Raw genomic sequence first — 22,892 nt, forward strand, 5'->3', positions numbered from 1 at the left:
AATAATTACTACTGGACTGGATTTAAGATAGCATCATACGATTATTAATAATAGACCTTTGCTAGACTGATCTTTATACTTACTATGTACCTAGATAGTTTCTAATTTCTATTGAAAGATTAAATTAAACATTAAAACACTCTCCTTATTTTTGGTTTCAATACTCAATTTAAAACTTAAAATATTTATCTAGGTTTATCATATTAAAAAAAAGACCGAGCAAACACACGTCGCAGATGTGAAGACTATTTTGGCAAGATTCAAAGATACCAAAATCGTCGCCTTACTCCATGACGTGACGGTATTGCCATGACGCGACCTTGAAATAGTAGTAACGCGCAAAATTTTCACTTTAAAATTTGACAGCGCGCTATCAACGGGACTTCTTTCGTGGCTTACTTAAGCCACACAAAAACACGGTTCTCATATTAGGTATTATTAGCTTTATGTTTCAGCCACAAGCGTACCTGAGTGTGCGGTTGAGTTGGTGTACTTGTTATCTATCGTTATAGAAGTTTTCATCGTAAGTAATATTTGCTCTTAAACGGCTATACTTATTTTAATAAAAATAAAGCTAATAGGTATATATTTATTTGTATTGAGCTATATATATACATATACTTTTTTTACGAATAAGATTTATATTATACAATACTAGAATCTATAGAAACCTGCGCGACCGGTATAAACATGTTCAAATTTAATGTAAACATAGGTTTTTCTAATTTTCAATGATGTTAATTTTAGTTATTCATTATGTTGCCTTTAAAATTGAATTTCTAATCACATAAGTTGTTTCCTTGATAACACACACATGAGGTGTTGTTTGGATAAGTTGTATAGATAATAAAATGTTGTAGAACCGGCTATTCCTAAACGTGTAGATTAAAATTGAGTCCATGATTAAGGTAGGTACTGTATTTTTCAAGTTTCCAGAACAAAATGCCTAAGGTTGTAGTCCGATACTTCGAAGGGAAGGCCCTTGGAGAGCACATAAGGACTCTCCTCGCGTATGGAAACCAGGAGTTCGAAGACATAAGAATACCCTTCGATCAGTGGCCCGCCCACAAACCATGTGAGTAAAAGAATATACGTTAAAATATTAAGTTGTAAAGATATGTGGTAAATAATAATTATAGGCAACAACTTCAATTACGCTCTCAATAATTTTGCCACTTAAATGTTTCTCGTTAGGTGCAGGCATGACTTGCATAAACTTCGTGTAGGTACTTAATTGAATCACGTGATATTATCATCTGTTCATTTTGATGTGTATGTCGCGGGCAAATTGCATAATTTGGCCGTTTACAAACGCCGTCGCCAGTTTACTAACGCGCGGTATTTTGTAATTTTTATGAAAATTTATTTTTTCTAAACGTCCACAAGGAAGCGGTTGCGTGGCGACGGCTATTTGCGTGTAATTAAAAAAAAAGCCCTACCTAATCCAGCCCCTTAGTGATACTAAAAAAAAATGCTGGCGTTACATACAAAGTAGGTACACATGTCAGAAGTGAAACTTGTTTACTATGCTAACTACGTTCGCCTTTTCTCACTCTTTCTCAATCATCCTGGAGTGATAGCTCTCTCCTACTTATTCGAAAAAAAAACGTTTCGAAACATACACTATGCCTGTATTTCAAAACATTTATCGTTTTGAAATACAAGCATAGTGTATGTTTGATATCTATTAACCTTGAAACTAAATTGCCACCTACAGTTTTTCCGTTCAAGTGTTAAGTACAAAAAGTACATTAGAATATAAAAACAATTTACATACTTACTACACCTCTATATGTATTTAAGTCATACTTTCAAATATGTAGTACATTTTCTTCCAATTTTCTGAAAATTAAATTTTCTATTTAATTAAATTTTCTATAACCTTTTATCATGTAGGATTACTTAGAATCGACAGTCAATGTATTTTTTTTCCTTTTTAATGCTTTAGCGACTCCCTTTGGCGCAATGCCAGTGCTGGAGATAGACGGCAAGCAGTACGCGCAGAGCCTCGCGATTGGCCGCTACCTCGGCCGCAAGTACGGGCTCGTCGGCGACGACGCGGAACAGGACTTCGAGATCGACCAAAATGTCGACTTTGTGAACGACATCAGAGCCAGTGAGTCAAGTCAATAGTATGTTCAGGTGGTAATTTAAGGAAAAAAATATAAAAAATGTATATTTTTTTTACAATTTTTTTACTAAAACTGGCCGTTAAGAGAAATCATTAAAAAATATAAAATTTTCCTCTTTATAATATTGATTCAAAAATATTCATTGTCGTGTCAAATACAGAGGCGGCGGTTGTTCAGTACGAACCGGACGCGGACATAAAGGCGAAGAAACACGCGGAAAACGTGAAGAATCTGTATCCAACGCTTTTGAAAAAACTCGATGAAATTATCAAGAAGAACAATGGACATATCGCCGCTGGCAAAGTGGGTTATTAATTATCGTAGATCGACATAAATTATTATACGTAGTTTTAAGACGATCTAATAATATTGTACCTTAATTAAATACCTATATGTGTGTGTTTAATTACGAAGTCAATTTTGATTATTATGTCTGTGATTATGTCCTTAGATTATGTCATTTGTTATAATATCTTTCCACAGTATCTTCCATATCTTCAGACTATCTACTATCTATTGAAATCTTAAGGATTTATTTTTAAAAAGAGTCTGGATGATAGCACAGATAAAATAATACTATACTATAGTAGATAGTAAAATTATCCGATATTATTTTTGCCGTGATAACGTTTTTAAAATCGTTTTAGTCGGGTGACATGTTCAGAAACTTGTGTCACACCAAAACCTCACGAGCGCGATCGCAGGTATAACGAGAGAGAGACGGACCGATCTCCCGTCTCATCTCGAGCGCTGCCACCAATAAGACGTTATCACGTAAACATCTCGATCGTAAACCTATTTTACAAACAACCAATTTTTTTTATTGGGAAAGTAACGATTTTGCGTCCTTTTTATTTTTTGAAGTGAAACGGTCGAATTGTTCATTGGCAATTTTTTTATGTCATCATGGTAAGCGGTACCATGATGACATAAAAAAATGAAGTCAGTATCAGTAGGCTTAGTTAACCGTAAATATACCAGTTTCCTTGACGAGTCCATGATTATTTTTGATCACAGCTCACCTGGGCCGACTTCGTCTTCGCGGGCATGTTTGACTACCTGAAGCTGATGCTGCAAATGCCAGACTTGGAGAAGCAGTACCCAAGCTTCCAGCAGGTCGTGGACGCGGTGTACACCATACCGAAGGTTAAGGCCTTCAGCGACAAGGCGCCCAAGTGCATCGCATAGTTTTTATGGTTTTTATAGACTTTAGAGTTTAGACCATAGACTATCCTGGGCAGTTTTCTACGTACTATTATAATATTTCGTCAGAAAAAATGTTAAAAAATTTTTATTTTTTTTATTTACAGTAGGTATATTTTAAGTATTTACCTAGGTAAATTACTAAATTTGGCAAAATAAACAATAACGTCCATTGTACATTATAATGGTTATTAAAATGTTGAAGTATTAAGTATTACAGCTTTGTATTTTTAAAATTGTAATTATAAATTTAAAAACAAATGCAAATTGTTTTATTTTTCCTTTAATATTATGTTGTACAAATCCTATAATATGCCTCAGATAAATGCTGCAGCCACACTATGCTCCTCGCGTTGCAAATAAACGACATTTCTAAAAACACAGAAGTACGTTCTGTGTAAATGGACATTGATGAAATTGTTTAAAATATAATGATTCATTTGAGGTGAACAGAAAAAAACACACATTCATATTATAAGATAACAGTAAAAGTTTTCTTTGGTGCATTTACATCAAACGAACATAGAGCTAGAGCAAGAGTATTCTTTCGTGATCTTTCGATCGCACTAAGAACAACAAACGAATGTTCTCCTATACACTAGAGGAATTTGACATAGTGGGTTTATAAATTACTAGCTTTCCACCCGCAGTTTCGCCCGCGCAGTCAAAGAAAAACCCGCATAGTTCAGGTTCCCGTGGGATTTCCGGGATAAAACCTATCCTCTTTCCCGGGGTAAAAAGTAGCCTATGTCCTTTCTCGGGTATCAAATACCAAATTATCAAAATATCTCTATACCAAATTTTATGCAAATTGGTTCAGTAGTTAAGGCGTGATTAAGTAACAGACAGACAGACAGAGTTACTTTCGCATTTATAATATTATAGTATGGATAATGAGCATTCGCTCATTTTATGTAAATGCACTGTTAGAGCACTTTAATAATAGGTTAATTACAAAAGTTTTTTGTAATTGTAAGTTTAATCATGAATACAAAAAATAGTCAGACTGTCTAAGGGCCGATTTTTCAATGCTTGGATAAAACTTATTCGTCGAATAATGTATATAACTACCATTTTATAAACGTATTCTAATTTCCCGTATTTGATAGTTTACGTGACATTTTAATATTATCGTGTAATACTTTATTGGACGGATAAGTTTTATCCAAGCATTGAAAAATCGGCCCGAATAATTTAATCGTGTGCTCATCAGGATACTGTGCGTACCTACTTAGCGGATACCGCTGTAGTTTGAACAGGCCTTAACATAGACATGAATCAATATTCAATACTAATAAATAATTATCAAATATGGTATTATCTATACACACCAATCCCGTATATTTATTTTTAAAGTATTTTTATAGTCATGCATTTATACAAATTAACTGATAAAAATATACGTCGTCTAAAGATAAACATTCACGCTGTTTCGAAATGATGTTATCATTTTTATTTTTACTAAAACAGGTTTTGATGATGAGTAGCTACTTTTCGGAGAGTCATCATGCAACAATTCTTTAATAAAATTTATCTATATATATATAAAAAATAAAAACTGGCTTATTGTTTGTCTGTCATATCCAATTTTTTTATTGGTGTTGCGCTTAATTTCCCCTTCGAGTGGAAGGGACTTTTGTATTAGGTATCTGGTGTATTGATACCTTCGATCCTCCCATTAGAAAGTTTTAGGCTGGGCATTGGTAGAGTTCTTCTATTGTTTGGAGCAGAAGGAAATGTGACAACTGACATTGCACCAAAGCTAGTTTTCTTTTATAGCTTACCTGTAAGCACTAATAAAAAAATCTAGATAGGCCCGTGTAGGGGGTAAAACAAAGTTCAATTTGTAAGAAACTACTTACTGTAGTAAAATATATCCCTGAACGAAGTCACGCTCAGACATCTTATCCGTTTTCGGTACAAAATATTTGTTATCTGCAGACAAGTATAGGTACATTGATCCCTCAGAATGATAACGGTCTATAATTTACTATGATGACATTCTTACATCCGTAATCCAATTACGTTGATTAAATACCACTTAGGTAATATTAATTGTCATTTAGTTATCATTTGAGTATAGTCTTTCAAATTATTAATCTCAAAATAATAATAACCTAATCTGTGTCTTAATTTAGTTAAGTTCTAAATTAAGTTTATCTTAATTTTCTAGCGGTATTTAAATTATTATGCTAACTCAATGCTTTCTTTCATTGGATATGCTTTTAAGATAAACTTTGACTGGATGTCATTGTGCAGAAACATGTTCATCGGATGTTCTTTGTTCTTTTAATGAACAAACACTACGTCTCGACATAAATAAATGTCTAGACATGTTTCGAGGAACAATTTTTTTTCTATCGTAACTATAAAATATTTATTACTGTAATCTGTTTTAGTTTATAGGTAAGTACATTAAAATCAAACTCATAACTTAAATTATCTCGATTGTTATATATTTTTATTTTACCGTGAGGTTTTTCGCATAGTAAATTCCGCAATTAGAATTGAAGGAAAACCTACGCACTAAGAATATTCGTGCGATTTTTGTCAGTTGAGTGCAGCAGTTTTCCGCGCAAATATTTCGTGCAGTAATTTTACGGCTATTTCACATTTTTGACAATTCGTGCGAAGACATAACATCGTCTGTCGGGTCAGATAGTGCTTAAATGATAAGAAATATAACAGTTTATCAGTCTGGTTAAAAATAAGCGCCATATAATGCCAACAACGGATAAAATATATCTTCCAAATTATTTTGAAGGTCCTCGACTCTTCTCTTATCAAAATATTATATGTACTGATATTCACTTGAGTCTATAGTTCTATACATGTTCTATACCTACTATGTATGAATTTGTATATAATATGTAAGTAGGTATATGTATCGCCACGAAATTGATAAAGGCATAAAAAAGGAAATATATTGGGATTTGGGAGTCTTTCAATCCAAAATGACAATTTTTTATAATTTAATCATCATGGCAAGGTATAGAAGGTTATCATAATGAGTAATCAATAATAATTGTAAGTAATACACGCGACAATCTGTCATCAAATGACGTTTTACAAGTTGAATTTCGCCACTTGCTCAAAGATCCGTGTACAAAAATACTGTTTGTACAATCTCGTTTGTAGATAATAAATTATTAGTATCGAAATTGGATTATCTGTCTGGCCGTGACTTCGGTCTTGGATACCTTTTATCAGATTAGCTCTTACAAATCAATATCTTGTTTTGAAAATCTTTGTTTTTACTTCGTTAAGGGTGCTTTTACACCAATAATCTGCGATGATGTGTAACGAGGAATTTGATTGTTTGAACCAATCATATGGCTTCATTTAGTTTAAAGCGTATTTATAGCGTTTGAAGCAATACTATTGGTTATTGACAAAGACATTTCTCGCACATTATTGGTAGCACCCTAAAGGGCGCATTTAGAGATTTTTTTTAGTATTAAGAGTTACACTATAAAAGATCGAATGCTTGGTGCAATGTCATGTTTCTAATCTTCTTCAATATTTTAATGCCCAGTGTAAGTTTCTGATGGACACGGTAGTCAAGCAATATGTCAGTTTCTCTCTTAGGCCGCCTTTCCATCTGCAAGAAAACTCTGACAGTAGCTTGCAAGCCAAATTCCGCGTTTCCACCTGCAAGTAGACTTGCAAGCTGCTGTCTGACAGACTTTCGGACATTTCTTGCGGAAGTTTTTTTACAGATGGAAACGCGGCCTTAGCATTCACATTTTATTAGCTACATGATAAGTAACTCTTCGGTCAAAAAGTATTATATCTATTAACTATGAATAAGCAAAAGCCGTTTCATTTTAGTAGATAATAATAAACACGATAACATCATATCGTAAGAGCGAGAATATTATCTATAAGTAGGTACATTTTTATCAGTTAATGTACAACAGTATAACTAAAAATAAATATAGGGGATTGGGGTGTATAGATCATGTTCGTATTAAGTTATGTCTAACTTAAAAATCGAATGCATCGAACTCTCATTTATGTCATACTAGCTTTCTCCCGCGTGGTGTTTTCATATAGCCTATCACCTATGTTCTATCTCAGGGTCTAAAGAGTAAAGATTGTCTGTTCCAAATTTCATCAAAATCGGTTGAGAGGTTTAAGCCGGAAAGCGTAACAGACAGACAAACAGACAGAGTTACTTTCGCATTTATAATATTAATATAGTTGTAACGTTAGGTACATAACTCAGAAAATACGAAAAATCGCATAACATATATGGGGGTGATTCGGATAGCCCTCTAGGTCCTCTACCTCACAGCTTCAGTATATCCATACTTCTTGGGACTCCCTGTGTACGTAATTTCATTAAAATCCATTTAGCGTTTGTTTTTGGAAACATCGTTCCTTTCATTCATTACTCCATACAAACACTCACACGACACAAACAGTAATCGTGAGATTTTTGACGTGACAACGTCTTATAATTCGATAAAGCCGGCTGCACGCACGAAAAAACATGACTCATGCGGCGTTACCTCGCTCCTCTGACTCATGAGGCGTTCCATGTAAGGCTTGAAGTGCGAGCGAGAGCGCGGAACGAGCGACAAAGAAGCACAATCGAGACGTTGTCACGTTCAACTATCGTCAGTAAACCGACTTTACAGACAACCAATTTTTTTTATACCGTTATAGTCTCATTTCAGGTGGATTGAGGGTGTTTTCATACCAATAATGTGCGAGGAATGTGTTTGTAAAGAATCAATAGTATCGCTTCGCATCGCAAATGCTAAAGACTTCAAACTTCAACACCTTCAAATTGAAGAAAGCGATATGATAGGTTATTTCAAACACATTCCTTGCCACACATCCTCGCACATGAAAAAGCACCCTTATGATTGTGCCACAATCTCGAAAATCGAAGTTTCTTTTTATTAGCACCCATACAGATAACTCTTTTGATTTACTGACAACCAAGTTTGTCCTTGGTCAGCCCTATCTACTTTACAAAATATGTACCTATATGTAATTTTAAAATGATTTCTATATACTTAATGTAAATAGATTGAGAATAATTAAAATTGAAAATGCTGTTGATATTAATTTAGTCAAATACCTACATGTATTTCCTGATTCCTGTAACAATAATTTTAAGTCGGGTCTGATTTGGGTTGTAATATAGGGCCATAATATAGGGTTTATCCAACATACATTAGGTTAAAAATAAAACAACTTGCATTTGTTTTTCAGTTTAATATATAGGTAACACAAATTAAAAATATGTACATAGCTGCTATAATCTCATACTTCAACATTTTAAACATATTTTTAATGTGCAATGAGCGTTACAAATAATTCTGCCCAAAGTTACCCATTAAAAATTATAAAAAATATTTTTTTAAGTATATATAAAAATGCAGTTTTGAAGTCTATTTTATTTTGTACCAAATCTTTGACATTATATACCTATTTGTCTTTAATACATATCTATATTTTTTAATAACTTGAGGTACATATTCTGTAGGTACCTTAGATTATATTTTTTTATCTATACAATACTATAAAAATGCCATTTTGGCCATGGCAACCAATCTTCATAGAGACAAATCTCAAGAGGTATAAAATATTGTGCTTTATTTTGATATTGAGTTTAGGACATTTTTAAATGAGGTATTTCTTCATTATATTAATTGATGTGAGTAATGATGTGAGTATTTATTAAAGATGTCTTGTCTAGGATGGCTTTACAGAATATGTATTCTGTGAAAAATTATTGTGTTTTTATTGTTGAAAAACGCTACGTTACGTGACGTGATGCTGCGTGATGTTACGTTATGTGATGTTACGCTACGTGACGTGGCGCTACGTAACGTTACGCTACGTGACGTTACGCTACGTGACATAACGCTATGTGATGTTACTTGAAAACTAACTTAAAAGTAATGTGATGTGATGTGATGTTTCGCTATGTGATGTTTCGCTATGTGAAGTTACGCTATGTGATGTTACGCTACGTGACATGACGCCATGTGACGTTACAAAACATTCGCATCACAATACCAATATACATACACAGTACATAGTAAAATATCAACAATCGACTTAAGTCTATGGTCTAAAAGTTGTGAAACATAGTCTTTAGTTTATACATAAAATGTTGTAGTATCTATGCATTGCACTTTGGCGCCTTGTCGCTGAAGGCCTTCACTTGTGGTATGGTGTATACCGCGTCTACGACCTGCTGGAAGCTCGGGTACTGCTTCTCCAGGTCTGGCATTTGCAGCATCACCTTTAGGTAGTCGAACATACCCGCGAAGATAAAGTCAGCCCAGGTTAGCTGCGATTAAATATAAAGAATATGCATTAGCTTATTTATTTCAAACCTTCAAACTCCAAACCTGGCTCCTATCCTATAATAAAAGTGCCATAAAAATTCTCATAATCCTGACATACAGGTTTTTTACCTAGTTAGGGAGTCAGAAAATGTAAAATCTTTTGTCAATAAAGAATTTTTATTTTTATTTATTTTATATTTCAAAATGTAAAATCTATTGACAAAATAAAGAATTTTTATTTTTATTTATTTTATTTATAAGTTTTCATGAATTTGTGATAAAAACTGCTTGCGGTTTGTTAACTTAGCCATCTGTGTTTAAGATTATTTTGGACAGACACTTTTAATTGCATCTGTATCTATAGCTTTCCACCCGCGACATCGTTCTTTCGTTTTACCCTCCGCAGATTTTAGCCAGTTTTCATTTTCAATAGGTCACAGATACCACATTTTTACTTTTAAGTAGTTTTCAAGAGGGTTCTAAGCACCTATAGTTTTGTCGACTACTGCAAAAATTGTCTTTGCAAAAATGTAAAAAAAAATATGTTATTCAAAAGTAACGTGATTTTACTCAGTTGCTGTAAAAAAACATGGCGGTTCTTATTGCCTTTTGTAACATCATGTCTTGCTCTTACTACACAAAAGTAACAAACATAAAGAAATCTATACTTCACAAATAGAAAGAATTATCAGATAATTTTACTACTCGTATAGTATTATATTATCTAAGCTATAATCCAGATTTTGTTTATCAGATAATATTATTTATATAACGGAGCCTCATTTCAGTAGATAATGCATAGCCTGATCAATGATCATATCATCAAAATTGACATGATTATACACATACTTACGTATTTAAATTTACGTATTTAAATATAGGACAGCATCTTGCCAACATAATTTGATTCTCTAAAAACGTTTTGATCTATTGTACTTAAGCACTATTAAAAATAAATGCAGGATTTTTCTTACATTTAATCTTTATATTATTTTTTGCGTCTATATAAGTTGATCTACAAATAACCCACCTTGCCAGCGGCGATATGTCCATTGTTCTTCTTGATAATTTCGTCGAGTTTGTTCAAAAGCGTTGGATACACATTCTTCACGTTTTCCGCGTGTTTCTTCGCCTTTATGTCCGCGTCCGGTTCGTACTGAACAACCGCCGCCTCTGTAATGTGAACACGACAATGCATCTTTTGTACTTATATAATAAAGAGGAAGTTGTTTATTTTTGTATGATTTGTTGTGACTGGTAGCTGGTGGTCAATAAAAAAAAAAAACATTTTTTTTCAATTTTTTTCCTTAAACCTACTATTGGCTCGACTCACTGGCTCTTATGTCGTTCACGAAATCGACATTTTGGTCGATCTCGAAGTCCTGTTCCGCGTCGTCGCCGACGAGCCCGTACTTGCGGCCGAGGTAGCGGCCAATCGCGAGGCTCTGCGCGTACTGCTTGCCGTCTATTTCCAGCACCGGTATTTGCCCGAAAGGAGTCGCTGGCAAGTGAAATACGCATTTATAAGGAAAAATTACATTGCGAAGTGTATTTTTTAGTAGCCCAGAAGAAATGTCTTTGGACTGGTTGGTTTTACATAAGAAAAATGGATTCAAAACTGGACAAGTAGTAAATTTAGGAATTGTAGCATCATTTGAACATGAGAATGAAATTAATTATAAGTACATATACTAAACTCTAGAGAATTATTTTGTAAATCGTTTTATAATGTACACTAGCTATAATGCGCTTTCGACACTTACTAAGTTTTGGAAAACGAATAATAACCTTTTTTTATACTTTAAAATTTAAATGTTTACTTTATTCAGCTAATCATATACAAATCCAACAAATAAAAAAATGAAGATAAGTTTTGGTTTATAATATTTTATAAAGTGTACCTAACACTTGAATAACAATACAGCGGATAAAACTGTAAGTGGTAATTTAGTTTCAAGGTTAGCAGATATCAAACATACAATATGCTTGTATTTTAGAACGATAAACATTCAAGTTTCTCATAGACCGGGAGATACTGACACAAAATTTCGAGTCATTTGTAACAGGATGGCGGATCTACAGGGGTCTTAGTACGCAATGACAAAAAGAAAAATGATGGTGTGAACGCTGGTACCGGTGGGTTAGTCGCGTGGGCGTTAGTCGAACTCGTCGGAAAAATAGCGAAAGTCAAACGATTTGTAACACAAAAATTTTAGAATTTACCGATAGCCCATAAAAAAGAAGTAGGCGGTAGTGTCATGCCATACTTTTCCGGTATGACTTACAGCCCGCCATACCGACGTGAATGTGTTGATTTAAAAAAAACAATTATTCAACCATTTGTACCAAGCTAACTTTTGCACAGGTAACCATCGTCGTGCAGCCATTTACGAAAATCGCCATGCCATACTTTTCGGATGATTCCAAATGGTCGCCATACCGCCGAAAATCTGCAAATTTTTTTTATTTCGCCTATCTTTTTGTACCAGTATTGCATTTGGCTTTTTGGAGAGTATTTGATAAAATGTGACCATTATTATATTTGCCATACTTCTAGTAGGGGGAAAAAGTGCTGTCATACTTGAAAAATAAATTTATTATTAATTTATATAAGTGAAGATTTCCAACACCTAGATCTTTGAAATTTTGTATTTATATTCGTTGATCCTCAAACTTACAGGAAAAATAAGTGCCATACTGTTACAAATCGTTTGACTTTCGCTATTTTCCGATGAGTTCGACTAACGCCCACGCGACTAAGCCGCCGGTACCAGCGTTCACACCATCATTTTTCTTTTTGTCATTGCGTACTAAGAACCCTGTAGAACCGCCATCCTGTTACAAATGACTCGAAATTTTGTGTCAGTATCTCCCGGTCTATCATTATAGATGCGTAAAATTCAAATGTAACATAAACTAGCTACTAATAAAGAGTCGAAATAAAGGTTATATGACTATACTAAATTAATGTAATTTTTTTATGGATAACTAACTAAGTATTTAATAGTTGAAAATTTTCCTTAATTTAATCGTATATTTCGTCTTCAAACCTGTAAGCCAACCTTTTTTATCGTGTTACCTTACAATTGCTGTATAATTTTGCCGTACAAAAATGCTTAGAGCAAAACTAGTAATGAAATATTTCAAATTGTTGCAAAAGTTTAAATTATCATAACTAGTTAGTTACATTAAAAACGATAGTGAATTTTATATTTAATTATTTATAATTTGCTTGTAATAAATAACGTCACAACCTAATACATAATAATTAATCCATATTATAGAAAATTATTTCTCCATTACAAAGGTAGTTTACCTATCCCCAACTCACGACACAGGCTCTAATTTTTCCGAGTCGAAGTCGATGGGATATATTTATTGTTTACAACAAACCTTTGTGAGCTAATCAGTACATAGTGTATATAAAACAACAAAATTAAGTCACCTTCCGTCTTTATCTGACCGTTCATATATTATGTATGCTTAAATTTTTTTTAACGCAACGGATTTTTTAATAGATGGAGTGGTTTTTGAGGAAGGTTTTATTACATAAATTGTTAAGTGGACGAAGCTGCGCTTGTAAAGTTTGTTTAACTACATTGTATTATTTTACTTACATGGTTTGTGTTTTGGCCACTCATCGAAGGATATTCTTTGGTCTTCGAACTCCTGGTTTCCATACGCGAGAAGAAGCCTGATGGACTCTCCGAGGGCCTTAATATCGAAGTATTTCACAACAACCTTAGGCATTTTGTCCTGGGGACAAGAAAACTTTATAATATAATTAATCTCGTATACTGCATAAAGGTACAAATAAATACCGGCCGAATTGATATCCTCCTCCTTTTTTGAAGTCAGTTAAAAATATTACCTATATTGTTTGAATTATGCCGTGCCTTGAAACCATGATCAGGGTCTATTTTCAAGTATTTTATAAGATTTTTTTCAGTAGAAAATATTATAAATTTTGTTATTTGAAATAAATACCTATTATTTTTGCGTACGCGGGATTGCCCCGCATGCATATTATCACAGATTAGCATAGATAAAAGCCACACGATATTATAAATATCTAAACCCAATTAAATTTTATTTAATATCTGGTAGGCAATAAGTTCTAAATATTATTACGCCGTTTACTATTTTTTTATTGGTCTGTGTTATTTTTGCTACATAAACTCAAACTCAAAACATTATAATATTGCATATTGTACAAAATGCACAGGGTGTCCCACCGTCGTTGTACTAAGCTGAATGGGTCATAAAGTTTTTCTTACTGAGTACGTAAAAAATACTCTTTCGATGAATTACGTGTACGTACAGTGTACTATGTACACCCCTAAATATCCGTCCAACCACGTCCAACTTTGCCATCCGCACGCACACACGTTAGTGATTGTTTTCATAGATATTATGGCCTAAACTAAATTAGCGGATCGGTAAGTATATACCCTCTACACGAATCTAGTAATGTTTAAGTGTTTTTTACGTTATCAGAATACCTATGCAAATTATATTACCTATGTGATGTCCCTTTCAGGCTTCAGCTTTTTACACCGGCCGTGGGCCGAGGCGGTAGGACGTCTGATACAGATAACTACAACATATAGGTACCTACTAGATAAAACATACTTCTATTTACATTTTGATTCCGCGTACATGTACAGGAGGTACTTCAATAGCATCAATTAATTTCGTTATGTTTAGGTACCTTTAAGTACCTTTATGTTTACATTTTGATATAACTACTATTTCGAATTCAATAACTAGGTTCAGTTTAAGTTTTCATGTCCGTGGATTAACAAAAATAAACTAATAGGAAGCTAATAGGTACCTAAGTACATAACATTAAGTAATTGAATATACTTACATACCTACTGGTCCGGGAGCCAGCAGCAGATTTTATGACCAAGTTCCTCTCAAGCGGTAATTAGTAAAATGCATCAAAGTATAGTATTATGAAGCCTCGTGAACGTCAGCTGGAGCTCGGTTGGGGGGAAGAGCGGTTGTAGCCTCCCGTATCAGCTGACGGTTTTTCCACCAAGATACAGCCAGCTGACATATATATTTATCCACAGTTACATATAAGCTATCATCAGGTAAATTTTTGTTTGAGAGGAAATAACGGAAAATAAATTTTTCTTTAAATTTAACTTTCATGTTCGAGACACCAGCTGACGTATAATACACCATGTTGTAACCAGCTGACTATTTTTTTTCGTTGAGATATTGGGTTAGCTACAATTTGACAAATTTTTAGCTGAGAGGAAATGAATGAATGAATGTATTTTTTTTCCTATGTGCGTGGGAGGCTACAACCGCTCACCCCCCCAACCGAGTGCCAGCTGACGTTCACGAGGCTTTATAATACTATACTCTCATGCGTCTGACGAATTATCTCTTGAGAGGAAATAGTTAACCAAATTTGCACCTGGCTCCCTAACCATACATACCCTACCCATACATAAAGACCGGATCCCTATCATTTATCAATGACAGTTTGAACATTTGAGTTTGAATCTAGTGCGTCTAGAATCAAGATGCTAAATTGCTAGATATCTAGAATGTTCTAATTTGAATGCTACACAATTTTAGTTTAGACACAATAGACCTTGAGACCTTGGAAAAATACAATTAGTAGGTAGGTAGGTACATAAACATTTATTAGGAACTAGCGGTCCGCCCCGGCTTCGCCCGTGGTACATATTTACGTTTTCTCTCCATAAGAACCATCCTCATACTTCAAGGAATATAATAAAAAAAGAATTATCGAAATCGGTTCAGCCGTTCTCGAGTTATGCGCTTACCAACACATTTTGCGATTCATTTTTATATATAACTAGCAATGCCCTGCGGTTTCACCCGCATAGATAGCGATATCGTTACAGTGAAAAGTCTACTATAGGTCGGACTATAGGTTTAATTTTTAATCACATGAAAATCACCTTTACCCCGTCCCGCACTACGGCCTTTTTCTTTTTTTTTTTGTTTTAGTGGGGAAATCTTTCATAGATACCCACAGCCTCCGGGGGAGGGGCCGTGGGTTATGTCGGATTCCTACCGACCAAAACCCCACTGTGTTCCGTCAAGACGCATATTGGTAGAATTCCTCCGTGACCCCCGCACTACGGCCTGCTCGAACAGTATACGTACTATTTTCTGTAGATTTACACTTTCAAATTCGTTATATCTTTTGAATGGAATATCCAATTCTTTTCATTTAAAAAGTATTTTGCTGGTATTGAAACAGTCTGTAATAAAACATCATTTAATGGGATAAGGATTAATATATGTGTATGGATAACATGGTTTGATTACTGTCGGCACTTCTATTTACTTTGAAAACGTAAAAAAGTTGTTGTAGTAACATAACTACTGAAGATGGACATATGGTATCGCGGACTTTCTTGTAGATATTGATCCATTCTATAATACTGTAGAACATTTTTTTGTTCTATCTTCAATAGATTCCGCAGCGCACGCGATGACAGAAGTTTTATTGAGGATTTTTTTACACCTTGGGTTACATTATTGCATTTTTGGTAAGGATCTCTAATTTTTTTGAAAATGCAATATAGCCTATGTTGCTCAGTAAAGATGCAGCTTTCTAATGGTGAAAGAATTTTTGAAATCGGTCCAGTAGTTTTTGCGTGAAAACCATACATACATACATACATACTTACATACATACTTACAAACTTTTCCTCTTTATAATATTAGTATAGATATAGATAAGAAGATGACCGGTTCTATAACCTATACTCGATTATCTCTAAAACGAGTAAACTTAAAGTAAGTAGGTACATGATAGGTAACATATAAATATCTTCATCAAGTAGGTAAAATATAATTTGTATTCAATTTTTAACACCTAGCAACAGTAAAAATATTTTTCTATTCAATTTTAACATGATTATTTTTATTAATGACGTCATAATCTCGATTAAGATTCTCGGAATACTTTGACGAAAGTTTCCGTGCTCGCCTCTCAGAATAAATAGTTAGGTAACTTTTAGGTAATATAAGTTAAACAAAAGTAAATATTACTTACAATGAAAATTTTAGTGATCGATTATTATCAAGTGCAACAACTCAACCACACATGTAGTCCGAACGCGAGTAGGACAGTAGCACAGATTAAGTATTAGTACGAGTACAGTAGGTGTAGGTACTGTGACAATGGTTTTACAAACTTTACTTTAGAATTGCGCCACGAAAGATGTCCCGTAGTCGCCCTGCTGTCAGCGTCCAAAATAATGCTGCCAGTAATAATATTTATTTGCAGAGAATAAATCCCAGACATAATGATCTAAGAAAGAGTTGGAAAAAGTGGAAAACCGATGTGAAAAGGGTAAGGAAAGGGGATAAAGGAAATATAATTTAATTTTTAGTATCTATTCTACGTATTAGTTAAAAATCAGTAGTCGTTTTTTTCCTGAATTTTCAATATATATAGCTTTTCATCAGTACGTACTGTCAAAAAAGCATCTTTGCTACGATCTTTGAGATATGTACGTAGTAAAAAAAATATATAAACTAGGTATTGATAAAGTATTACAAGCCCTAATCAGAAATTTTTTGTTTGGATCTAAGGGTTCTTGTTTTTAAAACTACACATAAATTTTATGTAGTTTCTGATTACGAATTCTCGACGTATTACAAAATGCCGCGCGTTTGTAACCGGCGAGATTACATTTTGCCTGCGACATGCCTGCGAACACAGCCTGCGAAGTGCGACATTGACATCTGTGATTGACATTCCTTCCGTCATCCGTGACGTGTCCGTGAATGGTCACTGGTCAGTGACTTGAATTTTGAAACTCGCGTTTGTAAATAAAAATATTAGAAACATAAATTTTATTGGTTTTATTTAAATTTAATTTTATGTTAATCATGTGAAAAATGAAAATGGATCCAATAATCGCAAAGAGCTAGTCAAAGTAGAACTTATACAGAATATCTTGACATGACTTGGGTGATTTGATTGATAATTAATTATGGTGTTGAGAAGCAAAATACCAATAAAATGTGTTCATACTGTAAATTTTAATATGTAAAATGTAGATACTTGCCAAGTATTATCAACTCAATTTCAGTTTTGGGATATCTGGAATCTGAGATATATGTATTTGAAGGTAAAGAGAGGTAAAGAGAAACTACAACAATATATTAATAAATGGTAACTTATAAACTGTACATAAACAAGTCGTTTTAATCTAGTAGCTTAGTATTTAATCAGTAAAAGTTTTTTTGGGAATCAGAAGTTGGAAATTAATCATTAGGTAAAATTTATGTATACAAAATCTTATTAGGTTTCCTAACGTTTGAATAGAAAATGAAAAACATTAATTTGATTTTTAGTTTATTTTTAAAACATTATAAAAATATAAGGATATAATATCCTAAAATAAACACAATAGGAACAAATTTATAAAAATAAATGCACTTTGTAGTTATTTTATAACATAGGGCACTGTGTTATATACTGACTATATTACATTTGCCTTTGGCACACTGTTACAATATCATATCACACTCCACTCAAAGTAAACTAAGATTGGTATGGTCAATGAGGAGCAGAGTCTACATGACACACTTAGGCGCCTTGTCGCTGAAGGCCTTGATCTGGGGGATGGTGTAGATGGAGTCCACGAGCTGCTGGAAGCGCGGGTACTGCTGGCCCAGGTCCGGCATCTGCAGCATCACCCGCAGGTGGTCGAACATGCCCGCAAACACAAAGTCCACCCAGGTCAGCTAGAATTCATAATTTATGGTTAGACTTTGAAGCTTTTCTGTTATGTAAGTTGAGATAAGTACTAATTTCTTCACTTTAGATCACTTAAAAAATGAATTGTAATTAATTATGTCTACTATGTATTAAAGTTCTCTTATTGCAATCCTACTCTTTTATGTATTGTCTACCCAAAACTTTAACGTTTGACCCTCAAGTTTGAGCAGCTCATCGAATTTATTGGTCATATTTTGTACTGATGGAATGGCGATTTTATTCCGTATTTTTTTCGTTGAACTATTTTTTAGATTTTTACAAACATATAACTCACCTTGCCTGCAGCAAGATGTCCATTGTTTTCCTTGATAATATCGTCTAGTTTCTTCAAGAGCACTGGATACCAATTCTTTGTGTTTTCCGCGTGTTTCCTCGCCTTTATTTCCGGGTCCTGTTCGTAGTGTACAGTTGCCGCTCCTGTATTGCGGAATCAACAGTTACCTACTATTTTTGTTTTTCTAATAAAATAAGACTTTGGCTATATTTTCAATGTTTGTTTTCTAAACTTGGAAGTGCTGGACCGATTTCAAACAATATTACGGAGAGCAAGCTAAATAAAAAGGGTATGCCCGGAACTTAAGACGCGTTAAATGTGATGTTTACTTGCAAATAAATGTTTTTTTTTCATTTATTTATTTATCATTCTTCCATTCATAGCGATTTCCAACCTGCCATCTACAATAACTTGTTCCTTATATTCACAACTTACTGCCTCTAATATCGTATAAGAAATCGACATTTTGGTCGATCTCGAAGTCCTGTTCTAGGTTATCGCCGACGAGCCCGTACTTGCGGCCGAGGTAGCGGCCAATCGCGAGGCTCTGCGCGTACTGCTTGCCGTCTATTTCTAACACTGGCAAATTGCCCGAAGGGAATCACTGCATCACAGAAAAAAAAGAACAATAAATATTTACTAACACAATTTAATTTCACTTCGCTCGCGAATGAAACGCTGAAAAACATCCTTTGCCACCAAATTTATACCAAAAAATCACTCCATAACGACGATTTTAAAAGAATGCAGAATGCATAATAAGAATTTGAAAAAACTCTAATGTTGATGATTTATTTTATTTACATGTAAGGTTAATCTGTTTTAATCTACCCATATACGTGTCAGCAAGGTCGACCATATCGCTTTGATCAGAACCATAAAAAATACCGGCTCTGATGAAAGGATTGCATGGGTAAGGGAAAGGATACGGGTCTCCGGATTGTACTATATAATATATTATTTTACTCACAATCTCTGCGGCCGTACAGTTGCTCATAGGTCCATCTTTCGTCTTCAAACTCCTGGCCCACATACGTTAGAAGAAGCCTTATGGGCTCTCCGAGGGCCTTCAGCGTCAAGTACTTCAATACAACTTTCGGCATTTTGTTTCTGAAAAAAGAAACCTGTATAAAATCGTATAGGTACTTACATGAAAATATAGTATTTCAAATGATTTTTTTGCGGTATTTCAATACGTTGGATACTAAATACATTTCAAGAAAACTGGAGAAAGAAAATCAGAAGAACTTTCTATTTTACATTCTATTTTAAAATTATTTTTTTAATAAATAAATACTACATATTTTGAACCTTTACATTACTTAACTATAATTTAAAAATCTTTTAAATATAACTATGTCTTCCTATATTCATTTTTAATTGAACTTTCCAAATTCCAATTAAAATTTAATAATAATTTCATACGAAATAAAAAAAATCCTAAATCCGACAGACTAGTAACTAAATACCGAACAAGGTCAATCGATTAACACAAATAAACTGTAATATCAACAAAAGATTGATAGCTGATATGAATACCAATTTAACATTGACTGGATTGGATAAACCGTGTATTGTATGGTCGGTGAAGTGAATGCGTCTATAATATCTATCAGCTCAAATCCCAGATCCAGAATGTTCCAATTTGAATGTGACTCCACATGAATGCTTATTCACCTGCCGCTATTGTAACACAATTGAAATCTAATAGACGGTGAAATAGATTTATGAGTTTTATTCGACTTAAGTAGATTTATTATATTTGATTTATTATCTGCTAGATTTCCGCCCGCGGCTTGGCCCGCGTTTTCAATAGCCTATGTCATGGAATGTTATGGAATACTTATACGAATTACGAACTTTAAAATATCCAAAAAAACCATCAATGAATATAATATAATTTGCTATTATTTTTTATTTTACGCCGTGCCGGTATTCACTCTGATTTTGGTCGATAACGGACAAAATAAAATTCCAAAGGGATCTACTAGTTCACCGAATTTTAAATTGTCGTTGATGACCTAACTACGTACCTACACTGATTTTATAAAATTAGGTACTTAAGTAATTATTAAATTTTATGAAACTCACTGTGTTTTCTCTAATTGTATCGTAAATCTGAAACTTTAAAATTTACTTTCTTATCAGTAGATATTCTTATTTTTTTTTTCACAAATATTATGTATTTTTAAAGAAACAATAAAAATATCCTTAATTTTCGCCCATAAAATAACTGAAATCACCTTTTAGAATCCAAACAGAAACTTAATTTGAAAGTTAAGGAAACACGTTGAGTTTCCCAAATTTAATTTTTCAATAAAAACAATTTATTAAAAAAATTGGGTATTATGCGGTCACGTAGCGCGCGCAATTAAAATTATTACTAAATTATACCTACAAACGAATCCTTTATAATAATATTATTCGTAATTTTTACAAAAAAACTTATTGGGTCGAATTAAAAGGTATATTAAATTAAATACACGTAAATATTACTTACGATTAAAAAATTCAGTGATCTCGGCTCTCGCCCGTGGCCGTGTTATAACTCAACTTAACCGCGCTTTGAAACAATCTGCCAAGCGTTTTTATATAAAGTTTTATCTATGATAAGAACTGCAAAGTTCCCAGTGCCAGTCACAGATAATACAGTACTTTCAACTTTGTAGTGCCGTGCCATGAACCGATAACCATTAACCACAGCATAAATAATGGTAATACTGTGACAGCATATTATTTAGGGCTATCAATGGTGGTTAGAAATGACGGTATACTCGGAGAATTGCTCCGAGATGGTATAGAAATAATCCACCATAGACAAATATTTCCAATTAAAGTCTAGAATATGGTTGTAAAATTTAATTATAGGTCTACCAGAATCTGATGGCATATTTATATTTAAGAAATAAAAGATTTTCATGTGGCAACTTATTTGACAACTATCAAATTGGTTGTCAAATTATTTGTCTTTTTTGCAGTTGATGAATAATTTTAAGGATTTTATCTAAAAAATCTTCGAAAATGTCGAAAAAGCCGCTGCGATCACAAGCAAGAGGTTTTGTTTATAATGTGTATAGAAAAATATTCGATGAAGAAGGGTCAAACACATCACAATTTTCAATTTTGAAGATTTTATTGGTAAATTGGACTTACCCGTTTTGATACTTTAAATTAAAAAAATATTATATGTAGGTAACTATAATATTGTTTGTTGTGGTTTGTTGATTATAGTATAATTTTATGAAAACTTATTACAGGAGTTTCCAATACGGCTATTTGTCAAGTCCAAGCTGTTCAAGTCAATTTTATAATGTGTATCTGTTAATACTTACGAAAATAAACATAGTTTTATTTTATTTTTATTTTATTTTATAAAAAAACTAGGGGTCCGCCCCGGCTTCGCCCATGATACATATTTCGCAATAAAAGGTAGCCTATGTCCTTTCTCGGGTATCAAAATATCTCCATTCCAAATTTCATGCAAATTGGTTCAGTAGTTTAGGCGCGATTGAGTAACAGACAGACAGACAGAGTTACTTTCGCATTTATAATATTAGTATGGATTATAAGCAGTCTAGTTTCGATCTACATTATCATTATATCGATATTTTCACATGGCATACTGATACTAATGAATATACAAATATAGGTATGTGTAAATAATAATATGTATTACCTGTATAAAAGTAAAATGTATATTATACATGTAAGTATGTACTTACATAATATTATTAAGTGGATATCTCATTATTAAGTACAGTATTGTCCACTTATGTAATGTGACTAATGATATTGAGGACAAAATAAAAAATAAGCAGTATCAAGATCGTTTAGTCCATTTTCCCTAGGGTTGCACACTCAAAGTTTTTATTTCCCTAATTGCCATCAGATTCTGGTTTACCTATAAGCAAGTTTATTTAATAAATAGATCTCTTTAAAATTGAATATTGGACATTATTAAAAATCAAATTTTGAATGTCATAAATCATAATGTTATTAAAATAAAAATAAAAAAATGTTTTTCCATTCATTCATTTAAAAAACTGTTAAAAATAAATTTACTGCTCAGCAGTTATATTTAATATTTTAAGCCATTTAGTATCGCTACTCATATTACAAGAAAATTAATACTCATAAAAAGATAAAAATTAAAAAATATACAGTGAATGGTTCACTTTATGATA

General features: G+C 33.3%; 2 protein-coding genes, 1 long non-coding RNA gene and 1 pseudogene across 5 annotated transcripts in view; 1 reads left to right on the plus strand and 3 right to left on the minus strand.

The window, feature by feature from the left end:
- The window catches only part of LOC149480844 (uncharacterized), a 104,722-nt gene that overhangs the window by 21,370 nt on the left and 60,460 nt on the right, over positions 1 to 22,892 (minus strand). The window lies entirely within an intron of this gene.
- Positions 449 to 3,596, plus strand: LOC149480848 (glutathione S-transferase 2-like). Of its 2 annotated transcripts, none has more exons than XM_089705433.1 (5): positions 449 to 523; positions 930 to 1,075; positions 1,949 to 2,116; positions 2,293 to 2,435; positions 3,150 to 3,596. In XM_089705433.1, the coding sequence occupies exons 2-5, from the start codon at positions 943 to 945 to the stop codon at positions 3,318 to 3,320; spliced, it is 615 nt and encodes a 204-aa protein (XP_089561559.1). In that variant the 5' UTR covers positions 449 to 523; positions 930 to 942; the 3' UTR covers positions 3,321 to 3,596. The 2 variants fall into 2 exon arrangements, with proteins under 2 accessions (XP_089561559.1, XP_089561560.1); XM_089705434.1 differs by having other exon boundaries at positions 459 to 523; positions 937 to 1,075.
- Positions 8,550 to 16,777, minus strand: LOC149480849 (glutathione S-transferase 2-like). The gene is made up of 5 exons (XM_089706025.1): positions 16,698 to 16,777; positions 13,264 to 13,402; positions 10,980 to 11,147; positions 10,677 to 10,819; positions 8,550 to 9,648 (listed from the first exon to the last, which is right to left on the minus strand). Exons 2-5 carry the CDS (start codon positions 13,394 to 13,396, stop codon positions 9,478 to 9,480), a joined length of 615 nt encoding a protein of 204 aa, XP_089562151.1. The 5' UTR covers positions 13,397 to 13,402; positions 16,698 to 16,777; the 3' UTR covers positions 8,550 to 9,477.
- LOC149480850 (glutathione S-transferase 2-like) lies at positions 18,038 to 19,856 on the minus strand (annotated as a pseudogene). The gene is made up of 4 exons (XR_016316936.1): positions 19,679 to 19,856; positions 19,144 to 19,312; positions 18,709 to 18,851; positions 18,038 to 18,400 (listed from the first exon to the last, which is right to left on the minus strand). The product of XR_016316936.1 is annotated as a glutathione S-transferase 2-like (transcript).

This window comes from Colias philodice, chromosome 17, assembly GCF_061535455.1.
Source record: "Colias philodice isolate Cphi_HAF_F1 chromosome 17, ilColPhil1 Martin Lab GWU primary, whole genome shotgun sequence".
NCBI lineage: Eukaryota > Metazoa > Arthropoda > Insecta > Lepidoptera > Pieridae > Colias > Colias philodice.